Source organism: Grammomys surdaster, unplaced genomic scaffold, assembly GCF_004785775.1.
Source record: "Grammomys surdaster isolate TR1022 unplaced genomic scaffold, NIH_TR_1.0 188, whole genome shotgun sequence".
NCBI lineage: Eukaryota > Metazoa > Chordata > Mammalia > Rodentia > Muridae > Grammomys > Grammomys surdaster.
The window spans coordinates 6,503,986-6,522,431 of NW_021604633.1; the positions used below are offsets into that span (position 1 = coordinate 6,503,986).

General features: G+C 39.9%; 1 protein-coding gene and 1 pseudogene across 1 annotated transcript in view; one reads left to right on the forward strand and one right to left on the reverse strand.

Annotated features, from left to right (window-relative positions):
* The window catches only part of Bcap29 (B cell receptor associated protein 29), a 41,123-nt gene extending 26,812 nt beyond the window's left edge, over positions 1-14,311 (reverse strand). The window contains exons 1-5 of the mRNA XM_028768846.1: positions 14,264-14,311; positions 13,925-14,042; positions 10,470-10,570; positions 6,733-6,883; positions 4,049-4,184 (exon numbers count right to left, since the gene is read on the reverse strand). Of these exons, the coding sequence (XP_028624679.1) occupies positions 4,049-4,184; positions 6,733-6,883; positions 10,470-10,570; positions 13,925-14,016 (480 nt within the window). The 5' untranslated portion in view covers positions 14,017-14,042; positions 14,264-14,311. The remainder of the gene's footprint in view (positions 1-4,048; positions 4,185-6,732; positions 6,884-10,469; positions 10,571-13,924; positions 14,043-14,263) is intronic.
* LOC114622407 lies at positions 2,117-3,002 on the forward strand (annotated as a pseudogene).
* Positions 14,312-18,446: the final 4,135 nt, after the last annotated feature.

Genomic DNA, 18,446 nt, shown 5'->3' on the forward strand with positions numbered 1-18,446 from the left:
CACTTCCTTTACTTTTTTTTTTTTAATCATCCTTTCCCTGTTTTCTCAGCTATAAAATGCAGACAATACAACATCATGGTATTGTTTAAGAATTAAAAGAGTTAATATCTCACTGTGAGGTACTTAAAGTCACAATTGGCATACAGTTAACTATTATTCACAGGCACAGAACCTTGAAATTCAAAACCTATGAGATGACTTGCCCCTCGGTCACACTGCTGATTACTGTAGTGCTGAAATTAGCACTCAACTGAAAGTTTCTGAATCTCAGGATTATATATTTTCTGCAGGATAATATTCTTCCTATATGCAATAAAGAGACATTTTGGCAATTTTATTCTTTCAGTAATATTTCAAAGCCCACATGAATTAAAAAAGCATTTTTTTACATTCTTGCCTATGGCTTTTATTGATTACATTCCCTTTAGGAGACTCTGTGAATTGACAGAATTTATCTAGTTTACAAACTTCTCATGCCTATTAGCTTTAGTGAAGTATATCTGATAATCTAGCCCACTGGTGCCTCTTCTGACGATACAGGACCACTGACTGAGTCCGATTCACTACACAGCAATCAGGGAATCAGAGCCGCATGGAATCAAAGGGGGGAAAAAGACAAATTATGGGAGGTCCAGGAATCAGCAAGCAGGTAATAAATTTCCTCGCATGAGTGACTGGCTTTGCAAATAATTCAGGATGATTTCTAAAATTCTCTTAAAGTGATGCTTTGAAGGACAGGACTAATTTAACTCAGTTATGATGCAACTGTGAAAAATATTTTATAAAAAATTATAAAAATATTGTCTGCTCATAGTTCAAGATTAGAAGGAAAACAAGTAAAAGGGGGTGTGTGTCGCCACAGAGGTTACAGTGCATTACTCTAAGACGTTGGGACAGTTTCAAAGCACTAGAGCTAGATGAAAGCCTTTCTGTGAATAGAGCTGAGGCTTTTGAATGTAGTCATCATTCACTAGAGGATGATTTTACACTGTGAAACAGATCAAAAGTTGAAAACTAAGCATACAACATTAAAGTACAAAGTGAAATTGACTGTGCTGTAAAGAAAGCAAAAAGTACTTATTACTAGCTTTTTAATACAGACCATACCTACATCTTGATTTCTAGAGAATAGTATTACAGAAGACATCAATGGATCAATCAATGCCTTTTCAAATCAGAATAAACTTTGGTGAGATGCTCAGTGGGTAAAAGCACTTGCTATGTGAGCCTGGTGACCCGAGCTCCACCCCTAAGACTCATGGAAAGATGGAAGAGGAGAGCTAACTCCTCAAAGTTGCCCTCTGATCGCTACACATAGACTGCAGCCTGCCCACCCTCTCCACATAGGATGCATACACCATAATAATTTTTTAAAAGAACAAAACAAAGAAAAATGTAAACTGTTTCTAACACAATGTCTCCATAAAAAATGCCAGTAAGAACCTGTTCATAAAGAGGCGTTTTTTTTAAAGTTCTGTTTCTATGAAAGGAGGTCTTTCCTTCCTTTTTTTTTTGTTACAATCTACGTGAAACAAATGTCATAAAAAGTAAAATAGAAGTTATGAATACGAGGTGACTGGCCACATGACGGCTGCCTGGCTTCCAACTGATGGCAGGTGGTGCTTGCAGGCAAGTCTTTCTGTAAAGGCTGGGCTTTAAGACTGAGCTCAGGGTTCCCAGTGCCTACTGCTCAATATGGCATTAACCAAACATGAAGACTATATTTCTTTAGTTTGTAATAGAGAAATAATCTCAATGCATGATTATAAAAATACTTTCCTAAGGAAAATGTGTTTCATTTGTTAATAGTTCCAGAAAATCTTTTTTCTAAGAAAACCTCACGGAATTATTATAAACTGAAATGCTGAATCTATAAGATCATTAGATTTTAAATTCACAATAATTACTCTCTCTCTCTCTCTCTCTCTCTCTCTCTCTCTCTCTCTCTCTCTCTCTCTCTCTCTCTCTCTCTCTCTCTCCAATAGAGCAAAACTCACTATGTGACAGACACATATATTCCATGGATATCAGAAGATATAAGCAACATAAGAATTGTAAAAAAGGATTGCTTATAGACTGGAAGCCGCTGTTTTAGTCCTCTTTCCCGTCTTGCAAGATGGCGGGTCAAAAGGCGGAGAAGCCTGATACAAAGGAAAAGAAGCCTGCGGCCAAGAAGGCTGGCGGTAATGCTGCTGCCTCTGGTCCCCGGGCCGCTGGTGCAGCTAAAAAGGGTAAACCGAAGAGTAAAAAACTCAAGAAAGCCAAGCCCCACTGCTCCTGCCCTGGTGAGAGGAATTGGCGGGTACTCCCGATCAGCTATGTATTCCAGAAAGGCCTTGTACAAAAGGAAATACTCAGCTGCCATGACCAAGGTTGAAAAGAAGAAGAAAAAGGAGAAGGTCCCTGCTACTGTCCCAAAAACAGTTGGTGGGGACAAGAACGGTGGCACCCGGGTGGTGAAGCTTCAAAAAAATGCCTAGGTATTATCCTACGGAAGACGTGCCTCGGAAGCTGCTCAGCCACGGCAAAAAGCCCTTCAGTCAGCACATGAGGAGGCTGCGCTCCAGCATCACTCCCGGGACTATCCTGATCATCCTCACTGGGCACCACAGTGGCAAGAGAGTGGTTTTCCTGAAGCAGCTGGGCAGTGGCTTGCTACTTGTGACTGGACCTCTGGCTATCAACAGAGTTCCTCTGCGCAGAACACACCAGAAGTTTGTTATCACCACCTCTACAAAAGTTGATATCAGCGGGGTTAAAATCCCCAAACACCTGACTGACGCTTCAAGAAGAAGCAGCTGCGCAAGCCCAGGCATCAGGAGGGCGAGATCTTCGACACAGAGAAGGAGAAATACGAGATTACAGAGCAGCGAAAGACTGATCAGAAAGCTATGGACTCGCAGATTTTGCCAAAGATTAACGCTGTTCCTCAGCTCCAGGGCTACCTGCGATCTCAGTTCTCCCTGACAAACAGGATGTATCCTCACAAACTGGCGTTCTAAATTGCTTACAACCTCATTAAACAGATTCATATGTTAAAAAAAAAAAGAATTGGAAAAAAGATTTTAAAATGATGTAAAATAATCAATGTAATCTCAATAATTTCTCTCTACTTCCCATAAAACAAATCATACTTTAACTGAAAGAGAAATGAACACAGAAAATGATAAAGATTTAATTTAGGTTATGAAGTAAAATTAACAGTAATAGAAGACTTCAAATTTGTAATCCAAGAATGGCTATAAGATGCCATATTCTGTGTATGACATGGCCACTGTAATCTTCAACTCACAGGAGCTGTGGTTACTTGCACTGGGCCTGCACAAGATTGGCCTTTGTCAAGAGATAGTCATAGATGGCCATAGGGCGATATTCTTCCCTGCTGAACTACTGACTACTGAGAGATTCTGGAAGAGGGGGGTAATTGTCATCAGTTGTGTACCCAGTGGTGAGCCCACTAAGCTACAATGGAGAGTTCCAAATCCAAGATCACAGAAAGCCTCAGTTAAATTCAGTGCAATATAAAACAATGGATGGAGGTGGAAAGGGGACAGAGGGCGTTCAGAGGGTTGGGATGGGTGGGAAGGGACAAGAGGGGTCAGGGGTAAGAGTCAACAGAATGGACTATATACATGTATGAAATTGTTTAAGAAGAAATTCAATTACAAAAAACCTATTAACCCACAGTTCATAGAAACAGGATACTGGCACTAATCTGTATTGAGGGAAAGTGTGGAAGCAAGGAACCCTAAAGAATAGTAATCAGCTGGTGGTGGTGTCACACATTTTTAACCCTAGCAGTCAGGAAGCAGATGGGTAGGAAGATCTCGGAGTTCAAGGCCAGCTTCATGATTTCTTCATTGGTACAGAGGTTTCTCCAAAACACAACAAACAACAACAAAAAGAATCATTCCTTAGATCAATGTTAGGGTCTCAGTCACTTTCTCCTGACAAATTATGAAAATGCTATTTTTAATGATAAAAAGTACACTTATCCTTGTGAACACTAACTGCATTCACACATTTTTTTATAAAGAAAATTAAATACCAATTTTAGTTTTTCATTCTCTTCCATGAATGTCTTGGCAGCCTTATTGGTATTTTCTGCTTGAATTTTAAGCACTCCTTTGTTTGATATTTCTTTCGCCAGCTGAGTAATAAGCGTAACCAGACGTCTCAACACTCTGAGGAAGAAAAAAAAAAAACAAATGAAGTTCAGAATAATGTGTAACTAGATGAATCATTGGGAAGTCTGACTTTAACACAAATAGCCATTGTCAAATAATTCCTGCTAGGTCTAAAGAAATGGTGGTGGAGGCACATTTAATTGGGACATTTCCTTTTTGCCGTCCAAGTCTGTCAGTTAAAACAAGCTGGGCTTCACTCCTTTGCATCCTCTGTTAGAAGACAAGCATTAGAATACAGAGCTGGAGAGCTGCCTCTACCCCTGGCCAGTTGCAGCATCGGGAAAGCTAGCCGAGGCAGCGCTGGAGAGCTTGCCCTGCTGGTTCAAGTGTGGGAGAACTGGTTGGTTGATCAGCTCAGCTACCTCCCAGGCTCAAATCCAAGGGCTTTGAGTTGGCTCAGCCCAACATCTACCCAATCTATGATCTGCTGGAGTGTGTGAAGGGTCAAGTCCTGCAGATCCAAAGCTGCAGGATCTCTATGACCCAGGGTAACAAGGTATCCATGAGGAGTGCCCCTATGGAGATCCAGGGTAGATAGTATAGCAGAAGTCTCAAATCAGACCAGTCACTGTGATGGACATTTGCATGTAAAAGGTGAAACAAAAGGGTATACTATGCGACACACTGACACGTTAGTTTTCACAAGATAGTTTTTATTCTATCTTCTTTTCTTTTGTGTGTGTGTGTGTGTGTGTGTGTGTGTGTGTGTGTGTGTAGAGGGGTTGGTTTCAAGGGTAGAGGGCAGATAGGAACACACAGATGCAGTAGTATTTCATGGCTTCTTGTACACAATGTTATTTCCCTTTGATACACCATTAGCCTAAAGTAGTCAAATGAAACTTTAATTAATTTGGTTTTTTTGAAACAGCGTTTCTCTGCATATCCCTGGCTGTTCTGGAACTAACTTCCTAGACTGGACAAGCATTAACCTCAGAGATCTGCCTGCTTCTGTATTCTGAGTGCTGCAATTAAAGGTGTATGCCTCCATTGTCTTCTGGATGGTATTGCAAAACCAGCAAGAAAATCCTCATTTTTTTAAAAAAATTGCAGTTTAAAGATCATTTTGTTAAGGGGGCACAAATCCAAAAAAATGAATATTGACATGTTTACATGTAATCTCCACTGTAAGATATTAAAATTAATCTCCTCAATTATTCTTTCAGCAGCTATTTACTAAGGAACTACTGTGTTACATATAAGGGCCATAGCCAAAAGTGAACTTAGTTCTTGCCTTTAAGTTGAAGTCCTAGTTGGAGGTTTTTTTTATTTTTATGTGTTTATTTATTTTTGTTGTTTTCAAGACAGGGTCTGACTATATAGCTCCAGCTGTCCAGGGACTCGCTATGTAGAAAGTACTGGCCTCACACTCACAGAGATCTGCCTGGCTCTGCTTTAATCCCAAGTACTGGGATTAAAGGCATGTGCTACCATGCCTGGCTTCTAGTCGGAGCTATAAACAGTATTTAATTTCAATTGTGAATGGCACTAGAAGTCGAAGTCAGGACTTAAGAGAAGACATGCATACTTTGGAGGAACTGATGGCCTCAGGGCTTCTTTGAGAAAGAGCTAAAAGATAAGTAAAGGTTAAATAAAAAATGGAAGGCCTGGTATGGTCAGCTTAGCCTTTAAACCCAGCACTTGAGAAGCAGAGGTCTCAGATTATCTGTGAGTTCAAAGTCAGCCTGGTTTACATAACAGGTTCCAGGCCAGCAAGGGTTACATAGTGAGACCCTGTCTCAAAAATAAAACAAACAGGGCTTCAGCTTCCCAAGTCCTTCCCTACCACTTCGCTTTTCAGAAGCTCTTTATCTCTGTGTGCCTACTGTACTTACGTATTTCCTCATCCCTAATAATAACTGTTCTTTAAACACCAGAAAAACAAACAAACAAAGGTTGGGGGGAGGGAAGAATGTTCTAGAATAGCTTGTAGGATAACTCAAGTGGGAAGGACAGAGATATTTCACAAACGATAACTATTTTTTAAAAGAGTGAGTAGGGAAGGAGAGTGGGAGTGAGGTGTACTGTACGAATTGCAGAACAGTAGGAGACGGATGGGTCCAGGAAGTCAGCAACCAGATCACCCAAGGCTACCTGCAGCCAGCAGATCTACAAACTCTAACATTCCCCCCTAATTTTTGAGATTACAATTTAAGTACCTGTCTCCTTTTCCTTTCTTCCCTCCAAACCCTCCCACATATTTTTGCCAATTCTCCTTCAAATTCAGGCCTTCTTCCCCCTTTGAATTGGTATTGCACCTACAAACATATATGTTACTAAATATAACCTGTTCAGTCCGTATAATGCCACCTGGATGTATGTTTTCAGGGCTGAACATTTGGCACTGGACAACCAATTCTGGCTCTTCCCTTTCAAAGGCCACATCTTCCATTCCAAACTTTCTTTAGTATAACTAAGATTTGTTACTTGACTATATCATTTGCATTCTTTTACGAAGATATCAATGAAAAGATCTTAGAGTAAGTGGGATAAAAACCAAGAGATTTCTATGAGTGTTAAAACTGTACTTTTTTTTTTTTTTACTTACAGCCAAAAAAATAGTGAGAATCCAGAAATATAAAGATTTCTTTGAGACCTGAAGAGCTTCATCTGTGTGTGCTCGTAGGCACCAGGGATGTTGGCCGAGCTCTTCTCCACGACACTCGTGGACGAATACTTCCTTACTTCTCTCACAGCATCTGTTACAGGACAGACAATGCTACTTTTGATGTTTAAGAAAACAATTTTTTAAACAAGAAGGAGTTATAGAATAACCTACCAGTGTTTTAAATACTGGACTTTAGATATGCCTTGCTTTCTGTCTATCCCTCTTTAGTACCTGACAGTATTGTGCTCAAAGATGAAAGTGTGTAAATGGATAGTAGAGGCAATTTATGACTCACTACTAGAGCATTTTAAAATCACTCCTCTGGGGCTTATCATCTCACTGTCAAGTCTTGATCTACTGTGAAACATTATCTCTTACTCTTTCCATTTCTATGCATGACTAAAATTCAACTAGCTGTCAGGAACAGACACAATCCCGCCTCTCTTAAAGTGCCAGCGTCCTATTATACTCACTATTACTTTAAATAATTGAGACCAGAACTATTTCATTGCATTGAAATCTCTATTTGCACTGACTAGTTAAATGAGATTCAGACTATGCTGCATTTACTTCACAATAGTTCACAGGCACTATCTCTGAATCATGCCACACTTCTATCACTCCAAATAAAATCCCAAGAAAGCACTGCACAATAGTAAGGTTCCATTTTATCACCTCACATTTGTATACCATTTCTTTGATTGAAAAATCTTTATTTTCAATACCATTGGCATACTTGATCATTTGCTGGGTGTTGCAATATATACAGAGGTAGTTTTTTGTGTTGTTTGTTGTTTTTTCAGATAGGGTCTTCAGATAGATTTGGTATAGGTCTGGTTGTCCTGGAACTCACTATGTAGCTCAAGCTGGCCTCGAACTCACAGAGATCCATCTGCTTCTACCTTCCAAGAACTAGGGATTAGAGGCATGTGCCACCACCATCTGGCAGGATAATTAGTTTTGCACATGGATTATCTGGCAGCTGTGTGGTCACATTTTCTGCCTTGGAGATTGAGTTCCCAGACTCATAGAAGTAAGAATAAAATAAACAGACATGCAGAGACGGAAGAGGTAGTTCAATTACTAGTACTAGTCCTTCCTCAGAATCTGGCTTCCTCCTTTACCTGTACCTCACTAAAACAACTCCTATTGTATTATAAATTTCTTTTTTAAATTCTTCTTTCTTGCTCAAGTAAGGGTAAGCTGCTTTCAAATAAATATAGCCAAAAGAATGCACTATGGCTCCTTTCTTACGCAGGTAAGTGATAGCTTTCAGTAGACATTTTGATACCTTTTAAAGAGTTGAGATTATTTCTTATTCTTTTATTTCACAGATACATTTGTGAAACTAAGAGAGACAGAATGCCATTCCAAAGTTATTCAGGTAGTTGGTGGCTCAGTAATGATCAGTTTTCTCCACTTCTTTACTACTTTGTTGTGTTGTTCTATGAATGGAGATTCAGTGCACAATACTAACAATAACATACCATGACAAATATTGACATTTTCAAGTAAAATACAAATCCACTCAAAACTTGATACAATTTTCCTTCTTGGGGTTTTCCTTCTTTTGTTTTGTTGTTGCTGTTGTTTTTGAGACAGGGCTTCACTATACAGCTCTGGCTGTCCTTGAATTCACAGAGATCTATCTACTCGGCTGTTTCTGCCTCTTGAGTGTCACCACACCCAGCTCCCCTTCCTGTTTTTAACAATTCTGTACTCCTTCACAGTGGGTGCTCTCACTTTTATAAAGAGGATCAACTGTATTTCAAAGGGTGGTGTTTGGAACATGACACATTTTTGCATAAAACAACATCAAACACAGTGGTGAAGGTTCCAAGTTGGTACCAGTAAACCCACTTAACCCACACCATGAGAGGTAGGAGGAAGTTTCTAGGGAAAACATTTTGCAATGTATATTAAAAGCTAAAGTAGCAAGGAGTGCTTGCAAGAAGTGGGTAGGTAATCTTAGACAAGTCACTGTGTGCTGGACTCAGTCATTTCTAAAAGAACACGGTGATTATGAAGGCTTGTGGAATTTCTGCTTTGGAAACCTTAAAGCTCTACTTTTAATGTGTGAAGAAGTACCATTACCATGAACATTTTTAACCTGCTGAAAAACGCATCCAGGCTATATACTCTCTGTAAAATGCTTACTATCAGACATGCTTTGATTTAGGTTGTTTGTGCTGCTGTTAAGAATTTTGAAATTTCTGTTTTAAATATTACTCAAATGTAAACATGAAATCCACTTATATTTTATACATACTTTATAGATGTAAGCCTGAAGTTAATTTCAGACAATGTCTCTGCTGTTCTTGGATTTGGACTCTAATCTATCACACAAAGTGAGGGGTGAAATTTTCCACCTGTGCCAGCATACTTGTGCAAAATTCACATACTCCTGTTTTCAATTCTTTAGATTCAAATTTTTAAATTTAGAATTTTTAGTTAGGGATGCTCAATCTGTCCAGTACACATCTATAATATTACTACATGAATTCAAATTTTGAAGAATTTGTCATATTTGCTTTGTTTTTTCAATCCAAAGTCTCATTGATATTTTCCCCTAAGTATTTGAGCATGTATCTTCTCAGACATATTCCTATATAAAAACTATTAGTAACGTTCTTCTTTTTAATCCAAGGGATAGACAACAAATGTTTTAGGCAAAAAGATAGATAATGGATGTTTTTAGGGCTTACCAGCTGCAATATTAAACTCTAGAGTTGTCCATGGAAACAGGCATAGACCATGTGGTGTTTCAATAGGTAGGGTACCCAGAAATTCATGTGTTTGAATGCTTGGCCTATAGGGAGTAGCACTATTAGGAAGTGTGGCCTTGTTGGAAGAAGTGTGGCACTGTGGGCGGGAGGCTTTGAGGTCTCCCATGTTCAAGCTACACCTAGTATGTGTGGCACACAAGTCTCCTTCTGCTGCCTTCGGATCAAGATGTTGAACTCTTGGCTCCTGATCCATCACCATGTCTGCCTGATGATGCCATGCTTCCCACCATGATGATAACGGACCCAAGCTAAATGTTGTCCTTTATAAGAGTTGCCTTGGTCATAGTGTCTCTTCACAACAATGAAACCCTAACTAAGACAGATCATATGCAACAGCAAGAATGGTGACATTTCAATAAAACTGTATCTACAAATATAGGCTTCTGACCCATAAAGATGCTATACAATACTGCTATCACAACTAAAGCAAAAATTTACCAATATTACCTAATAATCATTTAATATTAAAAATGTGCAGTAGCCACTAAAGCTGTTGCTTTTAATCAAGTTTCAGTGAAGAACTCACACTTGTCTAAGAATCTCTTAAGAGTCTATTATTCCATTCATTTGTTGCATACAAGCCAAGCTCCTGGGTGCCCAGGACAACACCATAACAAATACTATAGTTGTCAATTATCTGCCAACTTGAAAGAAGGCCACATGTTATTGCATTTAAACTTTAAAGTAACCTAAAAGAGGTTAAGAATCACTGCCCCTAAAATTTTTGTATATAAAATAGTACCAAATATGTATTAAAATAGCCATAATTACCTTAATATCAATATATAAAATAGTCTTTCAATATATTAATAACATCAACCTAACCAATCAAAACCCAGATACTTTATTGAAAAGAACTGGATTCAAAGGAGGAATGTAGCTAGTACTTACCTAGAAACAGAACAATCAATAGTATTATAATGGTAAGAAAAGCTTTGTTCCAAAAACTTGCAATCTTACCCCAGACACTAAATGAAAAAATCTTCTGCCATCTGTAAAGCAATACAATTAGATCAGATGAGCAAACAACCAAACAACAAACCAAGAGCAGGTCTTAAAATGTTTTAAAATAATGAAATAATATTTTGATAACAGTGTGGCAAAATTAAAGCCATTTAATTTTAAAAGTTGTTCATCCTCTTTCCTGACATAATAACTCATGAAATAGAAAATAATTACTTGATGGCTTAAATATTCTAAAGTGAAAATAACTTTTTTTTTTGGTTTTGGTTTTTTGAGACAGGGTTTCTCTGTATAGCCCTGGCCATTCTGGAACTCTAGACTGGGGTGGCCACGAACTCAGAGTTAGGCCTGCCTCTGCATTCAGAGTGGTGGGATTAAAGGTGTGTGCCACTACTGCCTGACTGAAAATAACTTTTAAAGTAAAAAGTTATTTTTTCACGATGAGCAAAACCTTAAAAAGAAATGTAGGCATTGTTTATGCATGTACACACATGCCTGTAGACTGACTCCACAGTGAAAAGAGTAGAGTTCAGTCTGAGGTGTTGTGCCTCAGGAGCCCAGCCTTTCCACCTTGCTTAGAGACAGTGTCTCCCCGGGACCCCGGGCCTCACTGATTAGGGCAGGCTGACTGGCTAGTGGGCTCTAAGTGTCTTTTGCCTCACCAGCACTGGGTTATTAACCTCTGCAGCGCACCTGACTTTTCCTCACAGATTTTAGGAATGAAACTAAGGCTCTCTATCTTGTATGGCAAGCATTTTACCAATTGAACTCTTACCAGCCCAAAAGAAAATTCTTAAACTGTCACATTTTGGATGAAAGCTACTTCTTTTTCCCTAGCTAGAGAACAGTCTCAGAAATGATAGAAGTCTTTTGATCTAACAATTAGGAATACCTCATCCTCTGTTTCTTAGACACAGTGTCTTGCTGTGTAGCCTCTGCTGGCATGGAAGTTGCCAAAGCTGCCTCTGAAGTTGCAATCCTCTTGCTTGAGCCTGCAAAGTGCTGCAGGTATAAGCATGCACGACCATGTTTGGCTTCTGCAAGTTTATTTTTATGTGGTATGCTTCTATCATCTACACTAAGTAAAATAATTTCTTTCTCTAGCCAAAAAGGAATCTAAAATGACTGAGATACGGCATATATGCCAAAAAAAAAACCCAAAAAACAAAAAAACCTAAACTTTTACACATAAACATTTATGCATATAAATGCTCATATAATTTATCCATTACCTTGGTCAAAGTCTGAACACAGAGGAAATGAGGTGAGCAAATAGTCTAGACAGATTGAGCAGCATAAGCAAGGCCACAGACACAAGAAATGATGAGTTAAGAGTGGCTAAGTAAGCCATCCTATCACTGGAAAGGTATCAAACGTTGAACCTAAGTATTTTAAATTCGTAATACACTGGGTCAAAAAGAGGTATCAAGGTAATCAGCATGTGAATATACTTCACAAACACAACTGAAAACTGTCACTTTAAGATATGACAAATTATTAACACAATTTGAAAGGAACTGTCAATAATAACTTCAAGTTGAAGGGGAGAAGACAGATACAGGTGAATCAGTTCTTTTTGCCTTGATGAGCAAATTCAACGCATTTTTATGGGCACTATTTAAATTTAACATTACAAACACTTTTTAAAAAAAGAATATAAATAGTAATAGCTTGATGTAGGTCCAAATGTAAATTTGTTTACCTCAATAAACAAAATAATAAAAAAGGGAGTGTAACAACCTCCTAGAAGGGCCATCTAGGCGTTTGCAGTAGACTGAATTTAAGAGCAGATAGTGGCTGTTGTTTATTGAGTTGATGTATTATCGGTTGGAACACATGCACTATCCCGTCTAATTACCACAACACCATATGAAGTCTACACGACTATTACCAGGAAAACTGACCAGAGAAGGTAAATAATTTCTCAAGATCACACAGTAACATGAAGTCAAATGAAAACCATTATTCTGAGCATGTATGTACCTTCAACCACTTCAATACAGGAGAAAATAGTAGATAGACTAAATGAAGACTTTGAAGATCATGGTTGACATACAAACTGTGGATAAACCCATAGAGGGGAACAGATGATTCCTGTGCATATGTACCACATGTTCTTACATGAGAATATTTATATGACATGTGTACCTGTCACACTTTCATCTAATAACTACTAGATCAGGATCGATCGGTACAAAACTGTAAATGACAAGAACAAAAAGAGTCGTCTGTATATCCTTCTGATGACTTTTTTTTTTTTTCAAATCATTAAGGCTTGAGTCTGAGGCCAGCCTGGTCTACAGAGTGAGTTCCAGGACAGCCAGGGCTACACAGAGAAACCCTGTCTCGAAAAACCAAAAAAAAAAAAAAAAAAAAATCATTAAGCCTTATTTATAAATCTGTTGTGCATAAAAATGACTTTTTGAATATGTAAGACTCTGTCAAAAGTCATATCAGAAAGCCAAACATGTCTGCTTTTGAAATCTGAGGTAGAAGGAACAGGGAGAGCATTGTCTCACTGCTAGCTAAGGATCTTATCTGGAGTCTGACACAGACCAGTTAGGTGACCTAAGCTATGGAATACAGCTTTTCTGGCCTTAAGCATGGGTTGGTGGAAATAACTTGGTACGCCCCTTCCTACAGTATGACTTCCTAGTTCTTGTAAGGGGGAAGGGCGCCGGTATGGACACAAGGATAGAGATGAGTTGAAATCCAAGCAGATGAGGAGTTTTAAGTTTTTGAAAGACTGCTTGGACCCTGACCCAGTCCACACTATTGTCCCAATTTAACATTTATGCACTCACCCTTTTAGGAGGGGTGAGGGAAGAGTGAAAAATAAAGACAGGTCAGATGTTGAAGGCATAACCTCGGCTTTATTATACTTGTAATCAAGACCAAAACGACTAGGTTCTTTTTAAAAAAGGTGAAAATCTATTTGTACACTATTCAATCTTTATATAAAGTAGCATTTTAATAGTTATCAGATAGCAAATTTGAGTTTCATTTTTAAAGACTGCCTTTTATATAACTGGCTCTCAACCTTAATTATCCATTTATTGTTATTTATTGTTATGTATGTATGTATGTATGTATGTATGTATGTATATGTATCGTGTGTTCATGTGCATGCATGTGTTTTCTGGGCGTCCCAGGGTGGAAATGTAGAGGTCAGAAAACAACTTTGTGAAGTCAGGTCCCCTTCCACCATGTGGTTTCCGGGTATCGAACTGAAATTCTCTTCCTTGGTTGCAAGCGCCCTTTACCTGCTGAGCCACCCCGCAGGCCCTCTCAAAACTTTCTAAGCTTATGAAAAAGCATTACATGCTGCAGCCTGAAGAAGCTAATCAAACATTTGGTACTGTTAGGATCTGAAGGTTTCCTACCTCTGAGGAGGAATAAAAGGCAGACAGAAGATTAAAATGAGTCCTATTTCAGCATAAAGGAAGCTGGCAACCGCCGCCCATTGGATTGTCATGGCTTTCTTTTTTTTTTTCTTCACACCTATACAGAGAAAGATTTCAATTTCAGAGAAAAATGGGTGAACGGCCAGACACGCGGCGTGGGGCCTGCTGGGAGTTCGCCTAACCCTGGGTGACAAGGTAGTGGGCCAGTCGGCCCCGCAGGCTCTCCCCCGGCCCCGAGGCGGCCCGGGCGGCCCGAAGCCGAGGCCCGAGCCGCCAAACGCGTGGTCAGCGGGACCGCCCGCCGCCCGTCAGGCTTACCCGCCGCCGATCGCTCCGCGTGCCCCGCCGCCCGCCTGCGCGCGCACGTCACACGCCGCCGGGAGCGCGCCGGGCCCGGCTGAGGTCACACTGGCGCGACCGCGCTTCCACGGCTGTTGTTTCCTAGTGCGCGGCGTGAAGTGACCGAGGCTCCTCCACGCGGGCTCTGTCCCCCCGAAGGGCGGCCCTGATGCGGCTGATGCCGGATGACGGGAGCCAGGCCCTTGGGTTAAATCCAGCCAAGTGCTCTATGGCGGCAACCTGCCTCCCTGCCCCGAATTAAACTAAGTTTAAGTTAAGGCCCAGGCCTAGGGGTTTGTGGAGCATTTTGTTCTTGAGATGGCAGAATGTGTTTTGCGTGCTGTTTTCCTTGTCCATTGGTAGGACCAGGCAACTTCAGGGAGCTGTTTGGGAACTGCATGGGTATACTCCTTGACCTAACCATATTCCGTTAGGTAACTAGATAGGCCCTAGAAACCACTGAGGGTGGACTCCCTCATGGTTGGTTAACTTTGCATTCCACCTCTGGTTTCCCTGGTGACGCTAGGAAGAAAAACTTAACAACTGCCTCTCCTTAGGCTTTCTGGTCAATACCTGTTATATCCCTGCTCTATGTGGAGATTTGACATCCTGATCTGCACCAAAGATAACATTATATACCATTGACTTCTCCCTTAAGCTGGCCAGGAGTCCACTACCCAGGAAGTTTGATTTACTTGGAGACATGTTAAAGGGTGGGAGGGATAATTATTCCGCTAATAAGATGCAGCACTTATACATCCCGAGATGGTGCTCCTTGAAGGAGCTACCGTCTGCTGTGTGGCAGTAGTAAGCTTGTTTGGTCTTCGAATTCAGAAAAGTCTAACACCTGCCTTTGTTTTTCTTTAGTGGATGGCCAGAAGCCTAAGCATGCTTTCTGTTGATATTGGGCTTCCTCTGAATGCTTGTCCCCTCCCGGAACTGCTGGTAGACCTCCATTTCTGAACAAGGCTGTGTTATTGGACCCTTTATGCCTAAAGGTGTAACTTTCGTCTCTTCCTGTTCTCCATCCCCTTGGCTGTTTGTTTTTTTATTTCAAATTAATAGGATTGTCCTTTAAAAAGGCTCTGGCATTCTTTTATTAACAAGACTAAGAATCTAAAAGGAAACTTCAAATACTTCCAGGTTTTCAACATATGTGAATACACTTAAAAACATACATATTTTCAGTCTTTGCAAATCTCAAGAATGTAACACAAAGCAGGGCAGGATAGAATGAAAGAAAAAAATTAAAGTGACTTAGAAAAGCAAAGAAGCCTGTAGGAGTCTGGTAGAAGTCTCATGCCCACTGAGAGTCAAGAATTCCACCAAGGCTAACAAAATTTGCTGTGATGATTGCCCACATGATATTACTTTATTAGAAAATTTTAAATTGCGGCTAGAGAGATGGCTCAGTGGTTAAGAGCACTGACTTGCTCTTCCAGAGGTCCAGAGTTCAATTCCTAGCAACCACATGGTGGCTCACAGCCATCTCTAATGGGAACCACTGCCCATTTCTGGTGTGTCTGAAGACAGCTACAGTGTACTCATACATAAAATAAATAAATATATCTAAAAAAAAGAAAATTTTAAGTTATTATAAAATGACAGTGAACCATGCTTAAGGCCTGACTGTATCTGAGTACTATGGTCTTTCCTCTTTACAAGCTGTAAACATTGCTTTTTTTTCTGGGACGCTCACAAAACTTCTAATTTTATGGTAGAAGCCCTGACCTCAACTCTTGTGCAGCCTTTGTTTTGTTTTACCTTATAAGTCAATGCACTCTAGAACCACTCTGATTTCATTTACTGAAAAAAGTAATTTTGGAAGGTTCAGAATCCTCTCTACGGCTGCTGCGGCTGTTGCTGAGATGCTTCGTCATGACTTTTGAGCAGTTCATGCTCACTTGGGTCTGTATTGTCTTTTGTTAAGTGTCTATTAGAAAAGTCTGTGCTTAAGTCTATGGGAGGATCTTTAAACCTTCTTCTGCATGTGTATCCATGTATATGTGGTGGTGGAGGTCAAAGGTGGAGGTCATGCCCTCCTCAGCACTGGCTTGCTTTTTCTTACTTTGGAGACGGTTTCTTACCCGAAGCTTCCTGTGACTACGTGAGACTCCAGCACAAAAATAATAAACTCCAATTCTGCTTCATACTAAGTCCCCCAAATTCCTTTCCCCCCTTTTTCTTTTCTTGTTTTCTTTTTTTTTGGTGGCACAGCCAAGAATTCCTGTTTCACCCAAGTGGAGGTTTCTGAAAAGAATTCCTACAGGCAGCACCGTGGGGTTACAGCTCAGCTCTTACTCCCTTTATTGCTAATACAAACACAGTGCTACAGGATACAATTATATTGAGAACATTACATGTTAAAAAAATAAGTAAGTGCAGAATATAGAATACATTTCAGGGTTGGGGATATTTGCTTAGTGGTAGTGCCTGCCTAGCATACATGAGGCTTTACATTCAATTCCCAGCACAAAACAACCCCCCAGAAAACAAATCTCCCACATTTAAGTCAATGCTTTAAAAAAACCTTATCACATATACAGCTAATCATAAGTAGCAGGAAGAAAAGTACAAGCTGAACTTAGCACAGAAGGTTGGGATCTGCTCTTCCACGCTCATTTCCCACACCCCACCTCACTCAAGCTACTGTACTGTACTGCTGTTCATTCACTTCAGAGTTAACGTACAGATGCCACAACGACGACGTCACTGCCATATTCACTTCAACTGAAAAAACAGTTATCTTTAAAACTGGATAAACTAAAAAGCGAGAGTGCAGAATATGACCAAGAGAAAAACAGCAGCACGATGCTCAAGTTAAAACTGATTCATGGTCTCAAACAGCTTGAAGTAAAGTTTTAGACAATTCTCCATAGTCTTCCTAGTTTTGAGATTCGGTAATATTTTAGTACTGAACTTTTATTTCACCCAGAGACTTCTTGTCATCTACATTCTTCATTAATAAAAGCTGCTAGCAACATCGAGCCATAAAAATATCATGAAAAACTATAAAATTTAGTTTTAATATTAAAACCTAGTTACTATCCTCTAATATTTTAAATTAAAATAAAAAATTATAACTATGTACAATGTGTATTGTGTGTGTTTGTGTGTAAGGGTGCTGTATATGCTATAGCATATGTATAGAGGTCAGGGGAAAACTCAGTGGAGTTGGTTTTCTCTTTGCATCTTTACACAGGTTCTGGGGATCAAATTCAGATCATCAATATTACTCTGCAAGGGGCTTCACCTTTGATCCACTTGGCTCGTTTTAGGAAGAATTTTAAATACATAATCATTCATTTACACATTAGCTACCAGATTCTTCATATGTAAGATGTAGACAGCTGCAATTGCTTTCTTCTTTTTACATACCAGAATTCCGAATCTTTTAAGTGAGAGATTCAGGGAGGCCCCCCCCCCCCCATCAAGTGCTGGTCTAGTGGCAAGCCTTGTTTAAACATCTTAAAATCAGCTCTTGCTCTCTTGCTCTCTCTTGCTCTCTTGATCCCTCTGTTCCCTCACCCCTTTCCCCCTCTCTCCTCATGCTCATGGCCAGCCTCTACTTCTCTACTCTCTCCCTTTCTCTGTCTCTACTACCCTCTTAACTCCCCTCCCTATGCCCTGAATAAACTCTATTCTATACTAAAACTAAAACCAAACCCTTAAAAAACAGTTGTTTGGATGTTTGTGTAAATAACAGTGTCAGGTGATACTATAATCAGCCTTCCTTGTCCAGCTCAGAAGGAAGCACTTCTATTGGCTTGGGAAAGGGGCTCCTGTGCCTAGGGGAACAGGAATGGTAACATGACTGGTAAAGCAACACAGGATCCAAAAAAGGCTTCTCTTGAGTGGCTCTTTCTTGCCTACTTTTGTATGTGTGTTCATATGCCTTTTGTGGAAGTCAGAGGTCAATCTTGGGTGCTGCTCTTTAGATATCAAACTAGTCTGGCTAGAGCTGTCTCTGCACTTGGAATCTGTCCCCCACCCCCACCCCCCAGCACTGGGATTACAAGTGTGTGCCAATGCAACTGGATTATTATTTTCCTAAAGGAGATTTATGCGCATGTGTGAGTGCTTACATATATGTATGTGTACCACATGCATGCATGCCTGGTGTCTGCATAAAAGAGAGTGTCAGATTCTTTGGAACCAGAGT